Source organism: Leuciscus leuciscus (assembly GCF_965113295.1).
Source record: "Leuciscus leuciscus genome assembly, chromosome: 18".
NCBI lineage: Eukaryota > Metazoa > Chordata > Actinopteri > Cypriniformes > Leuciscidae > Leuciscus > Leuciscus leuciscus.
Window position 1 is genome coordinate 25,324,057 of NC_138742.1, and position 25,096 is coordinate 25,349,152.

The 25,096-nt window shown below is 39.5% G+C and overlaps 1 protein-coding gene and 1 long non-coding RNA gene across 3 annotated transcripts in view; both read right to left on the minus strand.

The window, feature by feature from the left end:
* The window catches only part of znf512b (zinc finger protein 512B), a 69,646-nt gene that overhangs the window by 39,033 nt on the left and 5,517 nt on the right, over positions 1-25,096 (minus strand). For both annotated transcript variants that reach the window (XM_082145073.1, XM_082145072.1), the window contains exon 2: positions 24,847-24,972. In XM_082145073.1, the coding sequence (XP_082001199.1) occupies positions 24,847-24,970 (124 nt within the window). In that variant the 5' untranslated portion in view covers positions 24,971-24,972. The remainder of the gene's footprint in view (positions 1-24,846; positions 24,973-25,096) is intronic.
* On the minus strand, positions 12,237-22,435 carry LOC309480731. The gene is made up of 2 exons (XR_014199766.1): positions 20,273-22,435; positions 12,237-20,218 (listed from the first exon to the last, which is right to left on the minus strand). It is a non-coding gene; the product is annotated as an uncharacterized lncRNA (long non-coding RNA).

The window sequence follows — 25,096 nt, forward strand, 5'->3', positions numbered from 1 at the left end:
AGTGGTACGCTTTAATAATACACACGCAAACTTTTTCATTAGTGGTGTTTACTAAGGCAAGCTCAAAACCCATTATCATAATTGTTACACTTCCTCATGCACTGTTTGTGCTGTGGACATGAATGATATCTCAAATAATGTGGCTTGTTGAGGAAAGATGTTCTGTTACTGTACTTTTCTAAGTGATCATACTTGTACTGAGAGGTCTATAGGGCATCATCCTCTATAGGGCACAGCTGATTGGTTCCGGCTGTATCAGTAGCCAATGAGCTCGCTGCTCAACCTTCAAATACTTGGTTCGTTCAAATATTTGCCTTAGCAGTGCAAGCATGCTTTCAGAAACCCTCCACCTTCCCCAGCTCCACCTGTATAGATCTGCTACAGGTAATTCATGTACGCTATATTGTACAGAAGCAGCATGTCTTGCTCACAGCAGTGTGTCTGTGTATGTATTGGCAGTAGCAAGTCCTGTACTTGCTCTGCAGCAGCAGCAGAAGCAACAGCAACGTAGCAGATCTATTCCACCAAGACCAAATTGTTACACTCCCCCCAATTAGTAACAAAATATATCAACATTGTTATATCCAATACTATGCTAAACACCAGTTGTCATGACATAAATACATTTAATCTGATTCTGGCGGATGATGAAACGGGGGGACCTAGTTAGCATCACCTTGGTTCCCTCGACTAAAACCCAAAAGGATTTTTCTATTGGCTTTTGGATTATGGCAGAAAATAAGCTGTGACTAACAAAAGTTATGATTCTTATTTAGTTCAAGATAACTGTGGCGAGCACGACGAGGTCGAGGGCCGTGGGAGGACGGCGCGAGACCGGTGGCATGATTGATAATGAGCGACACGTGCGCGACGCACCGGTCTCGCATCTCTCACGGAGGAGCGGAAGCATAAAGGAGGAGCGACGACAGTGAAGAGGGAGAGAGGAACAGGCCTGGGTTTTATTTGATGTTTTGTTTCTGTTTTGTGTGACAGCAGTCGTCCGTGAGGGGCTGCTGTCTTTTACTTTCGTTTTGTATTTGTTTTATTTTATGTCATTAAAGTGTTTGAATGTTCGTCGGTTCCCGCCTCCTTCTTCCCGTAACATCTGAACTGCGTTACAATAACCTTCACAAATGACAAACTTTAATGATTTAGAAATCAAGATTCGGTATAATCGGCAGCAGTAAAAAGCTAAAGGTAGGCTATAAACAAACTACACCACAGTCACACGACTTCAACGTCACCATCACTAAACTTCAACAACTCTTTTGACTCCAGCCAGTATCCAACCAGCAAGTTAGACACCCTAGCATCCACCTAATAACACCCAAACAACCTCCCATTACACATAGCTACTGTATAGCAATGTGTGAAAAGTACCTACAATCCTTGGCATTTCCGATATTTCAATACAATACAGCATTTGTCACTGGCTACATTTACATTTTCCCAAGCCTTCATGTAAACAACTTAATCGATCCGACTGAGCTCGATCCAAATGAAATTTCGATCGGATTGAAAGGGGTGGTTTATTCCTTTTTCCAATCCGATGGAGAGAACATGTAAACACTTGATCGGATTGAAAACCGAAACTGAAAGGACTGCGCATGTGCAGTGACGTTGAAATAGCGTAATGACGTACAGTACGAGCTGTTCTTCCTGATGAATAAAGTGACATATAAATGAGTGTCCCGTCATTTCACACAGCGACTGTGAAGTGGAGCAGGACAACGTCCCACCAGTCCTTGTTCTTTCAGATTCTCATCCACAGTTATGACCAGAAATTGATAAATATTAAGTCTGCTGTTTAAAACAAATAAAGAACCAATGTAGGAGAATGGTTATAATGCGCAAACAGCGAGAAACTCTGTATATTTGTGCAGTGTGTGCCTGTCAAAAAAATCAATTCCGAGTTTGAAGCTTGTGACATATAAACGCGCACATCAACCCGATCACATGTTTAGCGTTCATGTAAACACTACATTCAGATTCACCAATCAGAATCAAGTCAGTGTGTCATCAACGCTCAACAATGTCCCTTCCCCAGCAACATGTGTTTTTGTTATTGCTCACTCTTTTTTTTTTCTGGTTTCTCAACAACTCTGAGCACTTTTTCATATTCTTTATCCTGGCTGAAGCACTTTTGTTTCAATCTATAAGAATAATATAATCAGCCTATGTTATATTTTAAAGTTAAAGGTGTTAATATTAACAAGTTGAGTCTTATGTTTATTTGACGGTGATTTCACATTTCTTTTTTGTATGAAGGCTAAATACAAATAAAAGGTGAACTTTCATTTATTTGTACCGTTTTTATTTCTAAAATATATAGTTTTATAGGAGGAGGTTTCATAGACTTGGCAGATTAATTTTTCAGAAGTTTGTAGGTCCAGACATCCGTTGTGGGTGTTCTTGGCAGTTATTCTGAGCCTTTTATATAGTTCATATCGATATCGGAATTATATCGTATCGATCTAAATTAAGAAATATATCATGATATACACACACACACACACACACACACACACACACACCACACACACACACACACACACACACACACACACACACACACACACACACACACACACACACACACACACACACACACACACACACACACAAACACACACACACACACACACACACACACACACACACACACACACACACACACACAAACACACACACACACACACACACACACACACACACACACACACACACACACACACACACACACACACACACACACACACACAAACACTCCTTGTTTTGCCCAAATAAACCACTCTCTGTTCTCCAGCAACACCCCCTTAAAAAAGCCTAACAAAAGGTGTGTGTGACACACACATTCCCCAAGACACAAGAACAACTATTGTGTAAAGACGTTGTACATAATTATAAAATGGTAAAATCTGTTCATGACTGCAAACATCACTCACACACACACACACACACACGGGTATGCTGTAATTTTTGAGAGCATGAGACCCTCCCAGCTGTCTTTGGCTGAAGCATATTGCTCATTTTCATCCTCACTGGAGCAGGAGAGAGAGAGAGAGAGAGAGAGAGAGAGAGAGAGAGAGAGAGAGAGAGAGAGAGAGAGAGAGAGAGAGAGAGAGAGAGAGAGAGAGAGAGAGAGAGAGAGAGAGAGAGAGAGAGAGAGAGAGAGAGAGAGAGAGAGAGAGAGAGAGAGAGAGAGAGAAGAGCCAGAAAGGAGTGCTGCCAACTGCATAATGATCTCAAATAACCCGGCCACTCTCCTCTTTGCTTTGCCTGCAACAACTTCTTCACTCTCTCTCTTTCACACACACACACACACACACACACACACACACACACACACACACACACACACACACACACACACACACACACACACACACACACACACACACACACACACACACACACACACACACTCCTTGACCCTCTTATTTTCCCCTCCTCTGTCTTCCTCTATTCATAAGGCTCCTCTCATGGGTCTTTCTGTGTACAATAATCAATTTATATGGCATACAAACAGTATCAACAATTACAAATGAAAGCAATATCTGGAGCTGATTGCAGGTATTAAATAACTGTTGTGAAAGGTTATCAATTTCTTTAGCTGTATTTAGAGTCTAAGGTAAACACCATACTCTAAACACACTTTTGACTTTCTGTGCTTAACTGATTCATTAGGTATTCATAAACTCTTTGTTATGTATTCCTTAAGTGTTCATAAGATGCTGATAATGTTTTCTTTAAGTTTTCGTCCAATGTTCTCTATGCTTATTTTATGTGTATAAGGTCCAGTAAAGTTCTCATTGTGTCAAGGTGTTCATATGATTTTCATGATGTATTCATAAAATAGGAATATCAAAAGAACTAAATCAATACTAATAAAGAAATGTAACAATTTCAGTTTGGTTATATACATTTTTTTGAATAAGTTATTCATCAGCATACTACTATTTGCTGTGGTATCAAAATCATAACATTTTAATGTTAATGGAATCAATCACTGAAATTATCACCCATCATTAAGTGTTTATTAGGTTTCAACATGCAAAAATGAAAGTTTTGAAGGTCTCCTACAACAGGTTTACATGCATCACAGGTTAAAAAACACTTTAATTTTCTCATAATATACACTGATTGCATATCACCACATTTGTCAATGATTCTCAAACGACTCGTCGGATGATTCAGTCTCTCTAAATCCCAAATCATCCGACGTGCCGTTTGAGAAACATTGAAAAATGTGGTGATGTGCAATGTATACAATGCATATAATAATAAATAAAAATGCCTTTAGCATACTAACATGCACTATTGTTAGTATGGCATAGGGACCTACATTTATTAAAGGGGACATATCATGAAAATCTGACTTTTACCGTGTTTAAGTGCTATAATCGGGTCCCCTGTGCATCTACCAACCCAGAAAACGTGAAGAGTTGCAACCCAACTTTGATTTGGTAAGCCTTTCTCAGCAAGCATGTCAAAAAATAAGCCGATAAAGATTTCATTCCCCTTCTGACGTAGAAAGGGGGTCTTATTATAATATTATCGTCCCTTCAACTGCACGTTTCCACCCACGGCACCGCCATTTGGTTTTCAAGCGACAGTGTAACCAGTTCTAACGCAAAGACAAAAGTTGGAGCAAAGCATGCAAACTGTTCTGTCGTTGCTGCACAGACCAGCACTGAACACTATTTGACCGAAAACTGTCACAGCTGTCTTATAAAGATCTCAGGGAACTGTGTCAACTGTGTAAAAGTCAAACATGACGGTGAATCAGTGTAACTCCACAACTACATAAATGAATCCAGTAACCATTGCATCTCTCTGTACGGCTGCACTCCACTACTTGTTATTTTAGAGATTTTGTACATTTTGAGATTTTGAGGGTATCCAAAGCTTGTGTAAAGGATCAGCCGTTTTCTGAATGGGGGCGGAGCAGTAGCTCATTTGCATTTAAAGGGACACACACAAAAACGGTGCGTCAAAAATGGCCAACTTTGACAAGCAATAAAAAATGATCTGTGGGGTATTTTGAGCTGAAATTTCACAGACACATTCTGGGGACACCATAGATTTATATTACATCTTGTGAAAAGGGACATAATATGTCACCTTTAAGTTGGTTTAAGAAAACCTTTGTATAAAATAAGTTGTTTTATACTGGTTGTACCAACTTGAACTTCAAAATTGCATAGAATTTTCCCTTAATTGAATTAAGTTCATTGAAAAATTAAAACAAGAAAGAAACCTAATTTACTTCAGAATTGTGTTGCTGTTTTCACAATACCATCTTTCATTATTCATCAGAAGAATGTCACGATGTAAGCATGTCAAATTATTTTACAGTATGTGTTCGTATGTTATATTTTTATAGATTTTCCAAGCAAGTACAATTGTTTAGTATGGTTTTATTTTACTGCATGTGGCTCTAATTATCAATTAACTCAAAGCCACCCTGACACCCTTTGTCCAGCCTCTGACTTTCCAATAGCCTTGGCAGTAGCACAGCAAAACTGTGTTTCAGAGAAGATGGAAGAAAATCAATTCCCCTGAAGAACTGAAGACAAAACACATCCTTCACTGTGAATGTTGCTCTGACAGCTAACTCAGCCAAGACATCATATTTCCACTCCAGAATCAACACTTAAAACCCACAGAAACTGTCCTCAACCTTCTCATCCCTTCTCCATCATTACTCAACTCCTTCACCATCCACATTCAACACAGAACTCCTCAACTCTCTCAACTAATTGTATCTTCTCCAAGAGATCTCCTCTGATATTTTGCCTTCCCTGTTTTCTGACACCTTCTCATATGGTTCTGGTCCATCAGGATCCATCAGGATCCATCAGTACACCCTAAAATATGCTGTATTCCGTCATTCAGATTCCGTCAGTATGTAAATCAGAAGCAGCAATCACACTTTCTCTTACCGTTGATTTAGTGATGACGCAACGTACTTCACATCTCAGAAATGTCTACATGCTCTCTCTCATGCCTCTTTAGTAAAACGTTAAGCCTACTTTTTAATAATTTCATTTAATACTTTGATACTATTCATAATAATTAAAGATTCCATACATTTCCAAAAATCCTGAAACATGTCTCACGGTTTCCACTAAAACTTTAAGCAGCTAAACTGTTTTCAACATTGATAATAATCAGAAATGTTTCTTGAGCAGCAAATCAACATATTAGAATTGTTAATCAGTAATAGAAAACAGTTATGTTAATTTGTAATAACATTTCACAATATAAAAGTTTTTTTTTTTACTGTTTTTTGCAACAATGCAGCCTTGGTGAGCATAAGAGACCTCTTTCAAAATCCTAAAAAAATTGTGAACAATAGAGTGTCACAAACTTAGCAACGGTCTTAAGTGTGTGATGGACCAAATAAACCATGTGACTGAGAAGCTCATTCCAGAGAACAGCTCTGTGGCACACAGAATCACTAAGGACACAAAGTCCTTTGTTTAAAGCCCAGACTGAAGTTGTGCGAACTGAAAAAACATGAAACACATACTAATACAGAGCAGTGTTTGAGTATAATGTGTTGGAGCACACAGAAATCTGCAGTGACAACTACAGTACTGAAGCTATAGATGAAGCCATTATGGGTGTACAGTATCATAACCAACAGCTGGACACACCGACCCCCTCTCTCCATTTCCCACTTTCTTTCATTGTTCAAGACTCATTGTGCATTTCCTCATGCTTTGGCCTTTTCCCAGATGAGAACAGGGGTCAGGGGAGCTCGAAAACATAACCCCATTTTAGGACTCTCAGGAGAGTTCAAAACACACAAGAGTCTCAGGATTCTTTTCCATCATATATATATATATATCACAATATAGTTATTCTTGTTATAATTTTTTTTACAAACAATAGGACAAATTCAAATGAGATAACATTTTATTAAGTTTTTAAGAAATGCTACAGAAATTGAACAATCAAATGTAAATTACATTTCAGTGAATAGTTTTTACTGTATGAATTAAATTAGTTTATTCTTTACGAATTATACATTTATACATTTAAATTCTACATATACAATTTGTATTAAATTTAATACAAAATACATATATTTGTATTCACATTAACACATTCACATTAAAGTCGGCATGAAAAGTAAGTTACAACAGTCTTTTCTTCCCTATTGTGATGTATGTCCATTTGAAACGGCTTCTTGAACGAGTAAAGATGTAGGGCGGGACTTGATTTTGTCCATGTGGAATTGATTGGATGGTTGTGTTTTGCTGTTGGTTGATCTCATGTGAGTGACAGTAAACACCACGCCAGTGAACACATCATCAGAGAAGCGAAGAGATGCCGCTTCAAGATGGAGGGGGAGTTATTTTGTTTAAAGATTACGAGGGCACAAAATGATGTGAATGATGTGATGATAAAATGATAAAATGATGTACACGGATGGCAGCCAGTATAATATATCTCGATTCATACTGTACATAAAATGAAGGCGATTCACATGTATTTCCCTGTATTCAGTTCACGCTGCATTCACGTGTTCACTTATTTACTTTACAACAATCCAAGATGTTATATCAGTCAAACTTATTGGTCACACTCACACAGTGTAAAACAAAACACTATTAATTCACCAATTAGCGAAGAGATTAGCGAATGATTCAGTCATAAATCCCGATCACTTCTCTCCTCTCTCTTTCTCATTTATGGTGTTCCGCTGTCACTCACGTGATGTGTAACAAGGAGGCAGACCTAAACAGATTAGCCCATTGATACTGTATTAATTACAATGTTTCAAATAAATCCTATAGAATTTTGCCAGTAAGGTCACGTGTCTTTTTGAGAGTGCATATACGTGGGGGGCTTGAAAATATTTTCTTCTACAAAAGGGAGTAACGGTTATGCTCTTTTTGTCCTGCTTTAGTTTTGTTTTCACTCTGTTTGATTTCTTTGTTTCCCGTTTTCCTGTGTTCCCTAGTCAGTTTCCCTGGCTGTTTATTAGTTCAAATTTCTGTTCTTCTCATTATCTACCTGATTTTTCCGGTATTATTTATGTCATCGTCTTTATGTGGTTGTTTAATTCTCTTTCTCCTGAAATCTCCAGAGTGTTCTTGTTGGATTTATTAAAGACTATTTATTTTTTAATATGACTAAGTTTTCATTGTGCGTTCTCTACTGTGACAAAGAGGAGCAACAACTGGCTTACAAACTTTTTTTAATGCTTTATAATGCTTTCTCTGAGTGCTAATTATATTGAAAAGCTTCACAGAGGTGTTAAAACCATGAACCTGATTCAGTTTAAGAGTGATTGATAACAGATTTTCTTATATGTCCAGGCCAGAAACAGACTAGCAAAGGAGATCAGAGTGGCTAAAAGAAGCTACTCTGCAAAGCTGGAAAACCAGTTCTCAGCCAAAGACCCGGAGTCAGTCTGGACAGGTCTGAGGAACATCAGCATGTACAAGACACCACCCCACGATCTGTGGAGAAACAACAACTGGCTGAGGATCTGAATGTGTTTTACTGCCGATTTGAAAAGCCCAGTCTCATACCTCACAGAACAAACTGGTCAGTGGATGATGCAGGCAACATGGGACTGCATTATATCCTGCAACATCTCAACAGATCTGGGACTTACGCAAGGATCTTATTTGTGGACTTCAGTTCAGCTTTCTACACCATCAGACCAGATCTTCTATCATAAAATCTGACCCAGCTTTTCATGCCCAGCCCAATCTGTCAGTGGATCACCAGCTTTCTGACAGATAGGCAGCAGATACTGAGACTGGGAAAACTCTCACTATCAGCACTGGTGCTCCTCAGGGTTGTGTCCTCTCCTCACTGAACACAACTGACTGCACCTCTAAAGACCCCTCAGTCAAGCTCCTGAAGTCTGCAGACGACACCACAGTCATCTGCATTATCCAGGATGATGAAGAGTCTGCATACAGACAAGAGGAGCTGAACACACTGAAAACAGTGGAGATGATCGTGGACTTCAGGAGAAACACCCAGAACTCCCTCACTCACCATCATGAGCAGCACTGAGGAGCAGTGGAGTCATTCAGGTTCCTGGCCAACACCATCTCTCAGGACCTGAAGTGGGACACTCACATTGACTCCATTGTGAAAAAGGCCCATCAGAGACTGAACTTCCTTCACCAGCTGAGCCACCGGAGCTGCAGACACAGTTCTACTCAGCCGTCACTGAGTCTGTCCTGTGTTCATCTATAACTGTCTGTTGTGCTTCAGCCACCAAATCAGACATCAGGAGACTACAACGGACAGTCAGGACGGCTGAGAGGATTATTGGTGCCCCCCTGCCCACCCTTCAGGACCTGTACTCTTCCAGAGTGAGGAAAAAGGCAGGTAAAATCATCACAGACTCCACTTACCCCGGCCACAACCTATTTGAACTTTTTCAAGTGCAATACCCCACTTTTTTGTGCAAAATCCTTGTAAATTCATTTAGGTCTATTTATTCATATTATTATTCACAATACTTATGTTTATTCTGAATAAACCTATCTGTCTATACACTTTGTTATATTTTTTATTCTTAAATGTTATTATGTGTCTTGTTATATTTATGTGTGTGCGCTGGAAGCTTCAATGCCAAGGTAAATTCCTTGTGTGTGCAAGCACTCTTGGCAATAAAGCCCTTTCTGATTCTGATTTAAAATGAAAATGGTTTTGAATTGCTCTTTTATGTGTTACACTTTTTACCCACATACAGAAGACTTATAAAAGATTTATGCGATGGGAAAAGACAAAAGTACTTTTAAGATAGCTAACTGATTTCTTGTTTCAAGATAACTAATTTAAACTCAGGTTTACTGTCAGTTCTCCTCTGTCTCTTTAGCTCCCAGACAGCATCACAGCTCCCAGCTAATTTTAGACAAATCCAAAATAGAAAAGAGCCTTCATCTAGAAGCCACTCTTTTACACCTGATTAACAAATAAGACAGCACAATGTCTGTTCAAACATTAAACTTGTGCAATTTGCTCTTAATTTACAACAAATGTACAAGTTTATTTACAACTCTAAAGGCCAAAAATGAACCACCACCTAAAATCAACACTCGCCAAGTGCCAAATGCGAGTCGATTTGCAATATGGTATGAATTGAAATTTTACAATAGTTTGTTTGAGTCTCAGTGATGTGAGCAAACCGTATCAAACAGATGCAATGTTTTCAAAAGATTTAAATGAACTTAATGAATCTTATTTGGTACATAATCAAGAAATATTTTGTTAAAGCTGCATTACAGAAGATGTTGTGCTTAAATATTAACTAAATTATATTATTAAAGTAAAATATATATAAAAAATTCCAATTCACAACGTTAGGCCTACCATAGCAGCTTTCTGTCATTCAATCTTGTGTTTATGTGTCCGTAAAATAGCTATTAACATGGACACTTCTAAACATCGACCCTCCTTAACGTCTGAGGAATCCTCCATTGCCAAAACTAAGAAACCTCGAATTCTGGAGTGCAACAAGGGAAACATGATCAAAACAAACTCGAACCACAGCAGCAGATATGATACTTGCTTGCTCAGATCATTTTTTTCTGACTTTAATTTCATTGGAAACTCTTCTTACTATCAATGGGGCTTGATGTAGCGTGACAGATCCACTCCGACATGACGATTACAGCAACAGTGCCGAAGAACATCTCACTCCCCAATAGCTTTCAATTTCATTTTAAAACAAAAATGGTGATAGAGAGGCTAGTTTTAACAAAATTTGCCATTTTACATCAAAATAAACTAATATGAATGAATAAGGCATGAATATTGGCAACATTTAATAAACATTTAACTCCAGTTTTGATTGCAAGTATGTTTTGCTTCATAACACTGCTACTTAATTTGTCTTTATTCGTCTTATGAATATTCCTTGTGAGTAAACATATGCTATATAATTTATTAAGTGTAACATTGCTGTTAAATGAATTATAAAAAAGCCCAGCAGGTGGTATTTTAACAAGCAAGCCAAACTCGAATGACTCACTCAAACTTACACTGAGCCAGAGTAAAAGAGCAGAGCAAACTGAATTTCTGAATGGATTCAGATTTCTGCAGCAATAGAGAGACTGAACGAGTGGAGATGGGTGGAGTGTGTGTGTGTGTGTGTGTGTGTGTGTGTGTGTGTGTGTGTGTGTGTGTGTGTGTGTGTGTGTGTGTGTGTGTGTGCGGGGTCACAAAAAAGCAAAGAAAAACGGTAGGATCCATTTCCCTAGACTCAAGGTCCCTGCACTGACTCTTAAGGTCTGAATCGATTTTTAAACTACTCTCCATAAAGCTCCAGCACATCATTGGCCTTGCAGAGCTTGTTCTGGGTATAATCTCCAGCTATCATCTGCTGACACAGGGCCAAAAGTCTGTGGCAGTCCCAGCATCCCATAATTCACTGCTGCTGATAATGCTCCAGGAAAATGTTGCCCTTGTACACTAATCTAGGAGCAGGCTGAATCATAAGCCTCGGAAGCTACTGAAATGATTTTTAGAATGGCCTTTTTCTGCTGATAACATACAATTTTAGGTCCCTCTTTAAATAAAACGATGCTAAGTAGCATAGTGGTTTAATCATTTCTATCTTATCAGTACCCTGTTGTTCAGGGATAATGGGTTATCAGATAAAGGAAGAAAATGATCATGTGAATCTGATGGACTATCGCATCTGTCATCAAGATGTAATGTCCACAGTCTGACAGTGACTTGATGATACAGGATAAAAGGACTATCTATTTTATGGCACAAAAGCAAAGGACAAAAATCAATATCTACACTTACTGTGTGTGAGAAATTGACTTCACTGGTAGTTTAATACAATACCTGTAGTTTACTATTACCTGTAGTTCAATACAATAAGTTAGCTATATCTAAAAAAGGTTTTTCAGATTGGGTTAATGTGTTTTAAACCCTAGATTTAAGCCATTTAACACTCCATGGAGCAACACTTGACACTTGTAATTTTGAAAGTGGGTAAGCACCAATTTTGCACTGATAACCCTAAAATTTGGTGCCATGATGCCTGTGTGTGATGTACATTCCCTGCTGAAGAAAATCCAGCATCAAACGGCTGGTTTATGGTGGACCAGCAAACCAACAACCAGCATCCCATACCAAAACATACCATAGGCTGGTTACCAGCAATGCTGGATTTTTCAGCAGAGTTTCTAAGCCTACACACATTAAGCTTTGATCAGAGAGAGCATGGACAGATACGAGGCTGAAAATGACACACTCAAACTTTATTTCTGCAAGTGCCACTGTTTGTGTTCACACCTTGCAGCTCTCTTCAGTAATACTGTGAAATGGGCGTTGCTCAGGCATGGAACAGATGGACGCGATGCAGTGGGTCAGAGATGAGCTGCATCATCCCTGGCGGCCTGGCACCTGACAGCATCAGCATCACAGCAACACCGCCGTCTAATAAAAGAGCGGTTGCTGAATTTATCAACTAGGCGACTACAAACTGATGTAAAAAAAAAAAGATGGACATGATGCAGAGATTCGACAACCAGAGGTGTGTTTCCCGTACAATGACGTAAGTCGCTGCTTAAAGGGTTAGTTCACCCCAAAATTTTTATTCTGTCAGTAAATACTCACCCTCATGTTGTTCCAACCCCGTAAGACTTTCATTCATCTTCAGAACACAAATTAAGATATTTTTGATGAAATCTGAGAGCTGTCTCACTCCTTCATAGGCTTCAAGGTAATCAATATCTGCCATCCCAGAAAAGTTAGTAAAAACATTGTTAAAATAGTCCAAGTGACTACAGTGGCTCAACCTTAAAGGGATAGTTCACTTTGAAATTAAATGTTGGTATGTTTTAGCTTACCTCAAGGGCATCCAAGATGTAGGTGTCTTTTTTTCCACAGTAGTTTCAATTTTGATATTTTTAGGTCAAACTGTTCTTGTCTGTCAGTCATATAATGCAGGTCTATGGTCACTATCTCAAAGAGCATGCACAGAGTCCAAATTAAACAATTCCCCATCGTCACTAGATGTCGCCTTGGCTACGGTTTCTTTCCAATGAACTGCAGTAGCCAAGGCGACATCTAGTGTATATATCTATGCACCAGTCTGCGTACACGTCACACAGCAGGATGCGCGCGCGCCCTCAGATCATTTGGACGCGGCTGTGTTCAAGAGGTAAAAACGATATAAATACTGTTCGTTTTCTCACACAAACCGCTCGTCTCGTGTCTTAGGCCATCAATGTGTACTTACGATGGGGAATTGTTTAATTTGGACTCTGTGCATGCTCTTTGAGACAGTGACCATCGACCTGCATTATATGACTGACAGACAAGAACAGTTTGACCTAAAAATATCAAAATTGAAACTACTGCGGAAAAAAAGACACCTACATCTTGGATGCCCTTGAGGTAAGCTAAAACATACCAAAATTTAATTTCAAAGTGAACTATCCCTTTAAGTTTATCAAGCGACGAGAATACTTTTTGTGCACAAAAAACCCCCAAAATAGCGACTTTATTCAACTATTCATTTTCTCCTGTATGGGCCTCTGACGTGAGTTCACGAGAGCGCCACGATGCATGCGCGAGAACTGAGAAGATGGCGCTCACGATCATTTGATGGGGAAGTGTGAAAGGTAAGCCATTAATTTTGCAGCATTGGTAAGGCACTTTTACGTTTTCTCGTTGGTTTCTCACGATTCGGACATCCAGGAAATGCACACTTTAGAACCATTTTAAACACTACATCGAGACCCATCTGCGTCATCTTCTCTGTTCTCGCGCATGCGTCGTGGCGTTTTTCTGGGCCGGCAGATATTGATTACCTAGAAGCCTATGAAGGAGTGAGCCAGCTCTCAGATTTCATCAAAAATATCTTCATTTGTGTTCTGAAGATGAACGAAAGTCTTACGGGGTTGGAACAACATGAGGGTGAGTATTTAATGACCGAATTTTCATTTTTGGGTGAACTAACCTTTTAACTACCATAGTACGATGCATCGTTGAAGAAAACAACTAGCTAGTCACGACTGTTTCTCGTTCAACCACGTTGGTTAATGATGTCACGAACTTGGTGGAGTCATAACTTCTTTTAATGAATCGTTTGAGATCGAATTAATACTAGACTTTTTGCTATAAATTACGGACATGGCATCTGAGGACTATTTCTCATTTTACTCAATTATTTTGCTTTATTTCCATATTCAATCATAGGCTCATTCTTACTACTAGAGCACGTTCGCACATGCGACTTCAAAACCACGGCTTTAAATCTCTTGACAAACTAAAAGACGTAAATGACATATAGCCTATGTATTCTAAATAAAAGATATAGCTTGCTTATTTGGCTCAAGATAAGGATTTATTGAGTCCACATGTCATGCTAACAAGATTCTGCTTCTAACCACAGGTCGAGAGCTGTCGTTCAGACCACACAACTTTACCATTCTGTTTGAGGATGTTTGTTAGAACGATGGTTTCGGGAAACTCCGACTCATTGAACTATGCTGATAACGACGGAATTTGCGACCATAGTTGGCTAACGATGCTTTTGGGAAACGCATCCCAGAAAGTGTCCAATTACTTTTAATTTTAAATATTTTTATATAGGGGTGAATTCAGGTTGATTGGGACACTTTTTCCAAGTCATCTCAATGGCAAAAAGTGTCTCACTCACCCTGAATTCACCCGCTACACTCACAACCCACTTTATTAGATACAACCGCTCGTTAACTTATTTAAATACCTTGTTGATGCCAGAAAATATTAAGCAGCATAACTGTTCAACGTTGATAATGAGAAAAGGTGAGCATCAAATCACCATATTAGAATGATTTCTGAAGGATCATGAGACACATAATCTGGAGTAATGATTCTGAAAATTCAGCTTTGATCACAGGAATAAATGCATTTTAAAATATTTTAAAATAGAAAAGAGTTTACTGAATATTTAACTTCTTTCTGCAAAATTTACTGCTTGAAAAGTGTGCTTAGCTATCTTAAAAATAAGACTGGTTACAGTTGTGGTTAGAATTATTCATGAGACCATACAATGCATTATAAAGAGCATTACAAGGTATAATAAAAATACATGCTCAAATGCATTATACATAAAGGCTTTAAGGAAAGTGTTACCTAACTTTCAGACTGATATGTTTTCAATTTTCATGTTTTCCTAAATAAATGCACTGATATTTAACTGTGAGTTAACCTCAAGCCAAAAAATGAAACTATTCTCTCATTGACAGTGTGTAATAGTTTTTCCAGCCTCTCTGACAGGAAAGAGGCCAATTACACAGAGGCATATTTTACACATGCACAAAAAGGTCTTAAGACACACAGTCAAAAAGCGTGTCTGCTCTGCGCTCACTACAATTACAGCAGTCAGTAAGAATGACCTTATTTGTTCCTACTGCCTATTTCAGCTGCACTGGCCAACTGCACACAGCTGTTGCCAAAGGCTTTCCAATGCCTCGGCAAGCACTGCGATCATTCAGCTTTCCACGGGGAAGCTTTCCTAATGCTAGGAGAGAGAGACAGAGATAAATAGTTTCAGAGATAAAGAAGGGGAAAGGGAGGAAAACTACGACAGGGATTTTATTAATGGCCAGTACAATTCACGCACACTGCAAAAAGTGAACACGCTGTAAAAAAAAAAAAAAAATGTCATGCATATTTAAAAAAAGACTTTTATATATTAAAAAAGCTATTTTCATTTTTTTTTTTTTATCTAATCCAATGTATAGAAAAAATAAGCAAGAAAAATAAGCTTTTCTAACTTTCTATCTTAACAATGTTTAAATATTTGTACAGGAAAATAAGACAAAACTTTTGGTTAACACACTGAAAAAGGCCTGCAAGCCGTTATTCCTCTGTGAAAAATTTAAAATAAAGTATTTTAAATGTGGATCATAGTTGTATTTAAAAAATTTTTTTTTTTTTTTTTTTTGCAGTGTATGTGCCATTTATAGTTACTATTTCTTTGTAATCTGAATCTTAAAAATCCCTTTCACTTTCATTGCAATAGAGTTTGGGTTTAGTCATATTCAGTACTTTCTACATTAATTATAAAATCAATTATCAATTATTATTATTATTATTTATTTATTTTACTTGAATTTAACCAGTTCATTTTTATAGTACATTACAATTTTTTTTCTTTTCTTTTCTTTTTTCTTTCCAGTTGCCACTGGGTGTTTTATTATCTATCTTCTAACTAATGGGTAATATAATTCAGAAAATATGATTTCTCAAGCAATATGGGAGCAGAGCAAGAGCCAAGTACATAATGAAAAGAAGACAGCAAATTCCCCAGTGGGCATTTGTGGGCTTTAACTAACAGTTTGCTACAATTCACACTGTATACAAAACAAAATGGCTGAAATTAGTCAAAATGTTTTTATGCCTACCTGCGTTCTCAAAAAGACAAATCTCTTCAGTTTTCCTACAAAAAGGAACAGCTAAAGACACTGAGAATATGTTGATCAAGTAGAGTAGAAGGTACTGCAGTGGCTATAAAAAGTGTACTATGTGAAAAATCAATCCAAGATAAATCATGTCAGATCTTTTTCCACATTTAATGCAATATTCAAACCAACAAAGGTCAAATAACACACAAATAAACAGATTATGGGACGGATTATGATGTGGTTGTGCCCTGGGCACAGGCATGTCTAAAGGCGCCCATGCATTCAGCAGGAGTGTGGGGGGAGTGTATGTATCGGTGGTTGCGGCCGTCCGATTTCTCGTTTCGGCGGGGCAGGGCGGTTGGTGGCAGGGCGGTTGGTGGAAGGGGGGGTGTGCCACTCCGATTTCTCGTTCAGCTTTGGGGTTCGGGTGCCAACAGGGCCCACCCGTAGCTTGTTTGATCACCCTCACCCCCCCGGTCTTGTGCTTGTGCGTTAATACGTCCCTGGTTTTACATCTCAAAGAACTGCAATTTTATCAGGGGTGTGTAGACTTTTATATAGCCACTGTATATCATGGAGAAGATTTTCAGTGAATATAAATTTCATTCTTCTTCCTCACAGAAAGTGACTGTATGAATTCAGAGCACTTGGAATGTTGAGTTGAGTTGTATGGACAACTTTTATGGGCAACTTTTATGGGCAACTTTTATTAGGGGTGTAACAAGTCACGGTTCGGTACGTACCTCGGTTTTAGGGTCATGGTTCAATATGAGTTCGCTACAATAGAAAAAATGGTCAGACTTCAGTTTAGGGTGCAATTCTCACTATTAACTACGACTTCTGCCTCAATAAACCCCTAATTACTTCTCATTAATAGTTAGTAAGGTAGTTGTTAAGTTAAGATATTGGGTAGATTAAGGGATGTAGAATATATTAATATGTGCATTATAAGTACTAATAAACAGCCAAAGTCCTAGTAATATGCAACATATCCACAATGCTAGGTTTCTTTTCATTTATTTTGAACAGACAGTAGTGCAAATTACAGTTTGTCCCACCTAGCGACATTCAGTCCCCCTTGAGGAAGCAGTAAACAGAATTCACTCTTGCACAGGTCATATTTTTTGCAGGGCTGATCAAAAACAAAAGGTATTTGGTCACAATCAGCTACAAAACTGAAAAGCATCTTGTGTTATAAAAGGACCAATTAAATAGAATAATGACAAATAAAACTGTTACAATGTGTTACAAGTGTTACAATTTGCTCCACTTAAACTATATTTAAACATTCAAAGCTTAAGCCCTTCAAAGTAAACTCCTTTGTCCATGAGAGCAAAAAGACGTATTAGGCTCATGGGCACTATCTAGTGGACTTTGTTTTCAAGCGCTAAATTCATTAGTGCATGCGCTCTTCTTCTTCTGGTCTTCTTCCTGTTGTGGGGGTTAGCAAACAGTGTTGCATTACCCCGTGCGCCCCCTTCTGGATTGGAGTGTGGATCGCCTGTGACTGACTGTATTCGTCGTCTGACTGTATGCACCGAACTGTGACGTCCTTACTCTGATGGTTCAGGACAAATACATGTACCATTAAACCCCTAGTGCCACTGGTCAACCAGCCATCAATCGGAACTAGACAGTTTTTGCTCCAAACATACAATCGTCAACTGGACGTTTTTTTGTTTTATTTTGAACAACCTCTGTTCCAGACTTTTACACAAACTGCATTGCAATCATTTCCCAAAATGTAATTTGTGTGGAAATATTACAATAAACAGCACGTTAACAAAGGCCAGAGACGGGACATTGGAACCATTAGACCATTTGCTTGTCCAAAAAATCGGAATCGGCCATGAAAAATCACGATCAGTGCATCTTTAGCTCCAACACCATTTCATCTGCATGGAAAAGAGTGACCAGTACAATTATCAAACATTCATCCATTTGTGTTCCATGGAACAAAGAAACTCACTTTTTTTTTTTTGGGTGAATTACCCCTTTAAATACAGTAGGAAAATCTCTAAGGGTCAAAGAGAGGAAATGGTCTTGTACATTTTGTTTGATGCAGTAAATTTTGACTAACACTACAAGTACAGATTTACTATAAGTACAAATCTCGACTAACCTTATAAGAGACTGATCACATTGTTCCTTTTCAAGGGAACTTGAGCTGCGTCAAGACGCTGTGGGAATGCCCCTGTGTGATTGCGTCGAGAAGCACATGTATAATTAGTCCAATGGTGTGACGAGACGTCATAGGCAGGTGACGTCATAGACCAGCGAACTATAAAGCACACCTGAAAACAGATAGGCCCAGCCCTATCTCAACCTTCACCTGCCAGATCCAGTGCTTTATCTCAGGGAGAAGTGTGTGGTTTCTTCTCCCCGGGCTGAGGCACCAGTGCTGCGATTATCCAGTTCTGAGGAATTCCCACGGTCCCAAGCAGGGGGCACGATTTATCACCCAGCAGAGGTCGTGGAGACCATACTCCAATCCAGAGCTCCCTCCACCAGAAGACCGTATGCACTGAAATGGAAACTATTCTCTGATTGGTGTGGAGAACGCCAACTGAATCATGTTAACTGCCCTGTTGGAACAGTACTCAATTATCTGCAAGAACGTTCCTCTGAGGGGTTATCTCCTTCCACCATAAAGGTGTATGTGACGGCTATATCGGCTTACCACACTCCTCTGGGTGGTGCATTATTGAGGAAATATCCTCTCATTTCTCATTTTCTTCGTGGCACCTTGAGGCTGAGGCCTGCACTGCGCACTAGAGCACCGGCTTGGGATTTGGCCGTTGTATTGGAAGGCCTGGTTTTTGCTCCCTTAGAGCCCATTTAAGAGATTTCAGAAAAGTTCCTTACACTAAAAACTTTATTTCTACTTTCTATTTCTTCTATCAAGAGAATTGGAGATTTTGCAAGCCTTGTCGTTTGCTCCTTAGTGCTTAAAATTTGTACCTGGTATGGTGAAATCCTTTCTTCACCCTAGGCCGGGTTATATTCCTAAGGTCCTTACTAATGTTGCGGGCCCGATAGTGCTGCAGGCCTTCTGTCCTCCACCTTTTAATACTCCAGATCAGGAAAAACTTATCTGCTGTGCCCTGTGTGGGCTTTGGATGCCTACGTACACAGAGATGCCCTGTGGCGTAAATCAGATCAACTATTCGTCTGTTTCGGGTCACCAAGAAAAGGTTACCCTCCATCCAAGCAGAGGATGAGCAAGTGGGTAGTCGAGGCTATCTCACTTGCTTATGAAGCGGCTGGTCAGCCTTCACCTTTTGCTGTCCGGGCCCATTCTACCAGGAGTATGGCTGCCTCAAAGGCTTTATTATCAGGGGTTTCCCTTCATGACATCTGTGATGCGGCAGGCTGGTCCTCACCGCATACATTTGTTAGATTTTATGACTTGGCTCCACTCCAGGGTCTAGGGTGCTTGCTTCTTAGTGTGCGCAATGATTTCACACAGAACAGGCATTTGCTATTATGGCGTCGTGGCTATAGTGTTCCCACAGCGTCTCGACGCAGATCGAGTTCCTTTGAAAGGGAACGTCTCAGGTTACGTATGTAACCCTGGTTCCCTGAAGAGGGAACGAGACGCTGCGTCGCCCTGCCATACTCCCTGCATGCCTGTGATCGACTTGCTTCAGCCTATCAGAAGCTAGCGCGGTCTTTTTTCAGGTGTGCTTTATAGTTTCCTGGTCTATGACGTCACCCACCTATGACGTCTCGTCACACCATTGGACTGATTATACACGAGCTTCACGACGTAATCACAAAGGGGCGTTCCCACAGCGTCTCGACGCAACGTCTCGTTCCCTCTTCAGGGAACCAGGGTTACAAACGTAACCTGAGACGTTTACAAATATTCAAACTTTAACTCAATTCATTATCGGTTATTAAATATACGGTTCACAGATAAATAGCTCCATCTGGTTAGTCTCTAAATATAGCACATCCAACAACACCACTGCAATTTCAACAGGACCAAACAGTGTCACAGGTAAATTTACTTAATATTTCAAAGTTTTATCTTTTTTTATCAATATCCAATCCAATATTAGGCTGGTAAAGCCTAAACTAATATTGGTTCTTCTGTAATTACAAGTGGACTTCAGGGGAAATATAACATGCTGCAATAGTGTTGAATATGACCCCTTTAAAGAAGATAAAGCCGTTCCAGACATTAGAAACTAAACAGCTGCAAGTGTGCATTTCAGCTGCCGACATCTAACTGACTAAGACCAGACAACTGTCTCGCACCCTTGGCAGAAGTCGTCATGCACTCTCTCACAAACACGTACGCGCTTTCACACACAAAGTTCAATTCATGAACGACACTTTGGGTTAACCCACATCCCATAAAGGCTTGCCTGAATGCCTCGGGTTCGACTGACTAATCGGTGGCATTGTGACATCACAACCGCAGCTAGGAAAAACCCCCACTATTGTTTATATCTGAATTCCTTCCAGACGCATTGTTTACAAGTTAAACGCAGTAGCCACCAACCACAGGCCACAAATAGGAAGCCAAAAAGAGTATGTAAATAAGCAGAAATTCTCAATTTTCCATAATGTAAATCATTTTGATGAACAGTTGTTGTTGCCTCAAATGCACAGAAAAAAAAACACTCATGATAGGTTTCCTGTAAAAGATCTAAGCTTGTAAAAAGGCCATCAATAAAAATCCTGATGAGAAAATAAAACGTGTCAATTGATCAATTAACCCGCTAACCCACTTAATCAATTCCCTGTCATTTACTTTTGTAAAGACGGGATTCAGCTCTGCCTCAGTGGTCGGTGGAAATACTAACGGCAGATTGTTGTTCTACAAAAGCCGACATCCATTCCAGTAAGTGTTAAATGAATGCATTTGAAACCTGCTTTAGAACATGTAGTCTGTGTCGAGGAGAGGTGCTCAGCAGATAGAGGCTGCAAACTCAGCGATAAATATTCTACGGCAGAGACACTGTCTGGCCTGACGCTGCGAAAGCAATAAAATGCTCTTCACAATCTGCAGTAAAATTCAAACAGCGTGGCCCGGCACAAATATCAGTCTCCTAGCTCACTTGTGAGTCAGCGCCAAGTTTGTTTTCCACCAGACTTCTGCCAGTAAGACGGGCTGCGTTCGCTTCAGTCTGAGCAAAGAATTATGGGATTTTTATGTTCATAGCAGTTGCTTCACAAGTGCTAGCTCAAATTTAGCTTACTGACTAAAACTGCATGCTACAGCTGGCACATTTTACATTTACCAAAATGATAAACAAATGGAACAGCTGAATTACATAATTTTAGTACCATAAGCCTCTCCATTTAGCAAAAAAAATCCATTATCATTAAAGCCTATCAAATTATGGTTACCAGAGAGAGCCTCAATTACTAATAATGCCCATGCTGGCCAAATAGAGACAACAACAAAAAACATGAATATGGAACTTCCTTCGGTTCTCTTTCAAAGCACTTAACTGCCGTAAAACGGAAATGAGCAGCGCTAGTGGAGTGAATGGACCAGAACGCTGAAACATCGCTTGTTTTTTCACTAGAGCTCGTTAAACAGCAATACATATACGTACTCAATTATGACATTTGCCTAATTGTGCCTCAGATTAGTGGTCTGGATATGAGTGATAGCTGCTTACTGTCAGAATATGTCTCCCTCTAGAACTGGGTTTTAACACTTTAACAGCCAATAATGTTGTATTGTATGTCTGGCCTTTAATAACATCGTATCCTGTTATGTATTTGAATTTGAATACTTTATGATACTTTCATTGCATAACAAGCCCCGAAAATCATCACTTTTGAAATTTTGCTTAGAGGTGCTCTATGAAAGTTTTTTTTTTTCATTGAATATGTACATAAAAAAACAGTGTTTAAAACCGATTCACAATGGTAGGCTTATAATAATGATTTATTACTTGAGCTGTCGGATCGGATTTTGTTGGGAAATGTCAGTTTTTGTTTTAAACAGAGATGGCGATAAAGAGTCCCAAGTTCCTTAGTGCACCTCTAAAGGTGAAGTATGTAGGTTCTGCAACACTGGCCCTGTCCCAAATGGCACACTCCGGACTTGTGGACTTCCTCAGAGTCCACACTTTGGTGACGTCATGTAGTGCAGATCTATAGGGCCCTTGGCGCGAGTCCACGAGGGCGCATTGAGAGGTATTTTTGGGACAGACTCGATCGTCACGCCGGAAATAACGGCCTGGTTGTTGTTGGAAAGGAGAAATCACATTTTTGTGCTCCGACGTCTTATCTGCATGTCCACTACACAGCCTAATTTTACAGTTCTATATTTTGATATTGTGCATATCACCTGGGCATTAAACAATATCATGCTTATTTAAATGATGTATACAGTTGTACATAACAATACATAATGTTCCATTTGAACTAAGATTACAATTTTAAAACATAATTTAAACATATATATTTTTTTTATTTACAGGTTTCAATATTCATACTATGTTTACATATGACTCAGTAAAGCCCTGCCATTCGGTTCTATTTATTTAATGAATCATAATGCGATCGTATTATTAAACGCGCTATTATTATGTTTGAGACATCAACCACTGCTCGATGACCATAATGTTTGTATAAACTCTAGGTAACAACTGATAAAATGTACATTTAGGTCATAAAAAACGTAATATTTTCTTCTCAGTCATGTCAACAATTATCCGTGAGTGAAATCTCCTCCCATCCGTTGTCTGATTGGCCTTTCGCAAGGATTCCTGGGTAGTTAAAGTGCGTGGAGCCTGCATCTATGCGGGCTTCGCGGAAGACCGCTTCAAGGGTACAAAGGGGGCGCTGCTGAGCACACTTCAGAGCGGTAAAATGCTGAATGGGACGGCCTACGGACTCGTAGACTCAGCGAGCACGCGCAATTCAAGTCCACGAGACCGAAAGTCCGCATGAAGTGCGCCATTTGGGACAGGGCCACTAGCCCTGTCCCAAATGGCACACTTCATGAGCACTTTCGGTCTTGTGGACTTACAATGGCTGCCGCGTGCACGTGTCCGTTAAGTCCGTGAGACCGCAGTGTGTCCCATTTCTCATTTTTAGATCTCAGAAGGGTGCTTGCGAGCGCCCCCATGTGGTCGATTTGCGCCCTTGATGCGCACTTTTGCCGAGCCCGCGCTGATGCGCACTCCGCAGCAGATTTCTTCCCGACAGTCAAAGCGGCATTACGTCACGAAAGTGCGGACTCAGAGGAAGACCGCGAGTGCTTAGGGTTCCATTTGGGACAGGGCATAGTGGCACCTAGCTATGGAAGCTTGTTTCCACCACAGAATAAAAAATATAAAAGGTATTTGCGATTTTATTATCTCACAATTCTGACTTTTTTTCACAATTCTGAGTTTATATCTCTCAATTCTAAATTTTGATCTTAGAATTGCGTGATACAAAGTCATAATTGCGAGTTATAAAGTCAGAATTGCCTGATATAAAGTAGCAATTGCTTGTTATAAAGTCAGAATTGTGAGATATAAATTCGCAATTGCGAGAAATAAACTCGCAATTCTGACATTTTTCTCAGAATTGCATGTTTATATCTCACAATTCTGAGAAATAAAGTCAGAATTGCAAGATGCAAACTCGCAATTGTGAAATAAAAAGTCGCAACTATCTTTTAAAATGTTTTATTCTGTGGCGGAAGCAAGCTTCCATACCAAGCAGAATTACAAAAAGCAAGCATATTTTCAGACAACCCTGCAAAAGTATTCTACTTTTTAATAAAATATTCAGCATATTAGGAATACTTTTAGCTGTGTTGCTATGTGTTATGAGTGAGTAACTGAGTAGCCAACAGTCTGTCTAGAGCGAAGAGTATCACTTAAAATACACCCATCCACCGTATCTGCACTGGACACATCAAAGTAAACGTTATAAACTGGTACATTTGTCTTTCTGAACGGGTGCATGATGATGCTCTATGCTATTGAGGAGCCCAGTGTAATGCATAGCATCGCAATGCCCCGTTCACTTGACCTGTTTAACTTCTGAAGGTCTAAATGAAGTGAATTTTGGCTTGCAATTCTGTAGCCAAAGCTGAATGCCTTTTCCCATGTACCGTATCAGTCATGGCCACAGCTGCTAAACACCTCCATTCTGCTTGTCCATTTAAACAACTTTGTTAAAAAATGTAACAATATTTAGTTTTCCCCCAGCACTGAACACTCGTATAGGCCTGAAGTTCATCTAAGTTCAGCCATGCAGGGAGAAAAACAACCGTACTACCAGTGAAGGACTTCATCTGTCAAAACACCTTGATGTGTTCAACTGTGTAAACGTACTCCACAGACTTCTGAATCTGAAATTATGTCAATGGTTTTACAAAGTTGTTTATTTATTTTTAATGTGCCTGCCATTTAAACCTCAATGTTTGGTGAGTGCCACCTGCATCAACCAATGATTAGTTAACACTTTGCTCTGTGTGTGTTACCGTGATTGTCGTTTTCAGTGCTGCCCATTCGGGCCATCTCGGCGGGGTGGGCCTGTTTGGCAGCGCGCCCCTTTGACATGCCCGAGGAGGGCTTCACCACCCGGGCACCGCTGGAGGTGTCCATACCTGTTTAGGACACAAATAGATCAGCCCGGAGGAAAACGCATTATCTGCATGCAAACTAAATAAACACAAAGATGTTTTCACTGTATTTGAAAGTATTTAAATTGGGGATTACAAACACCTGCTG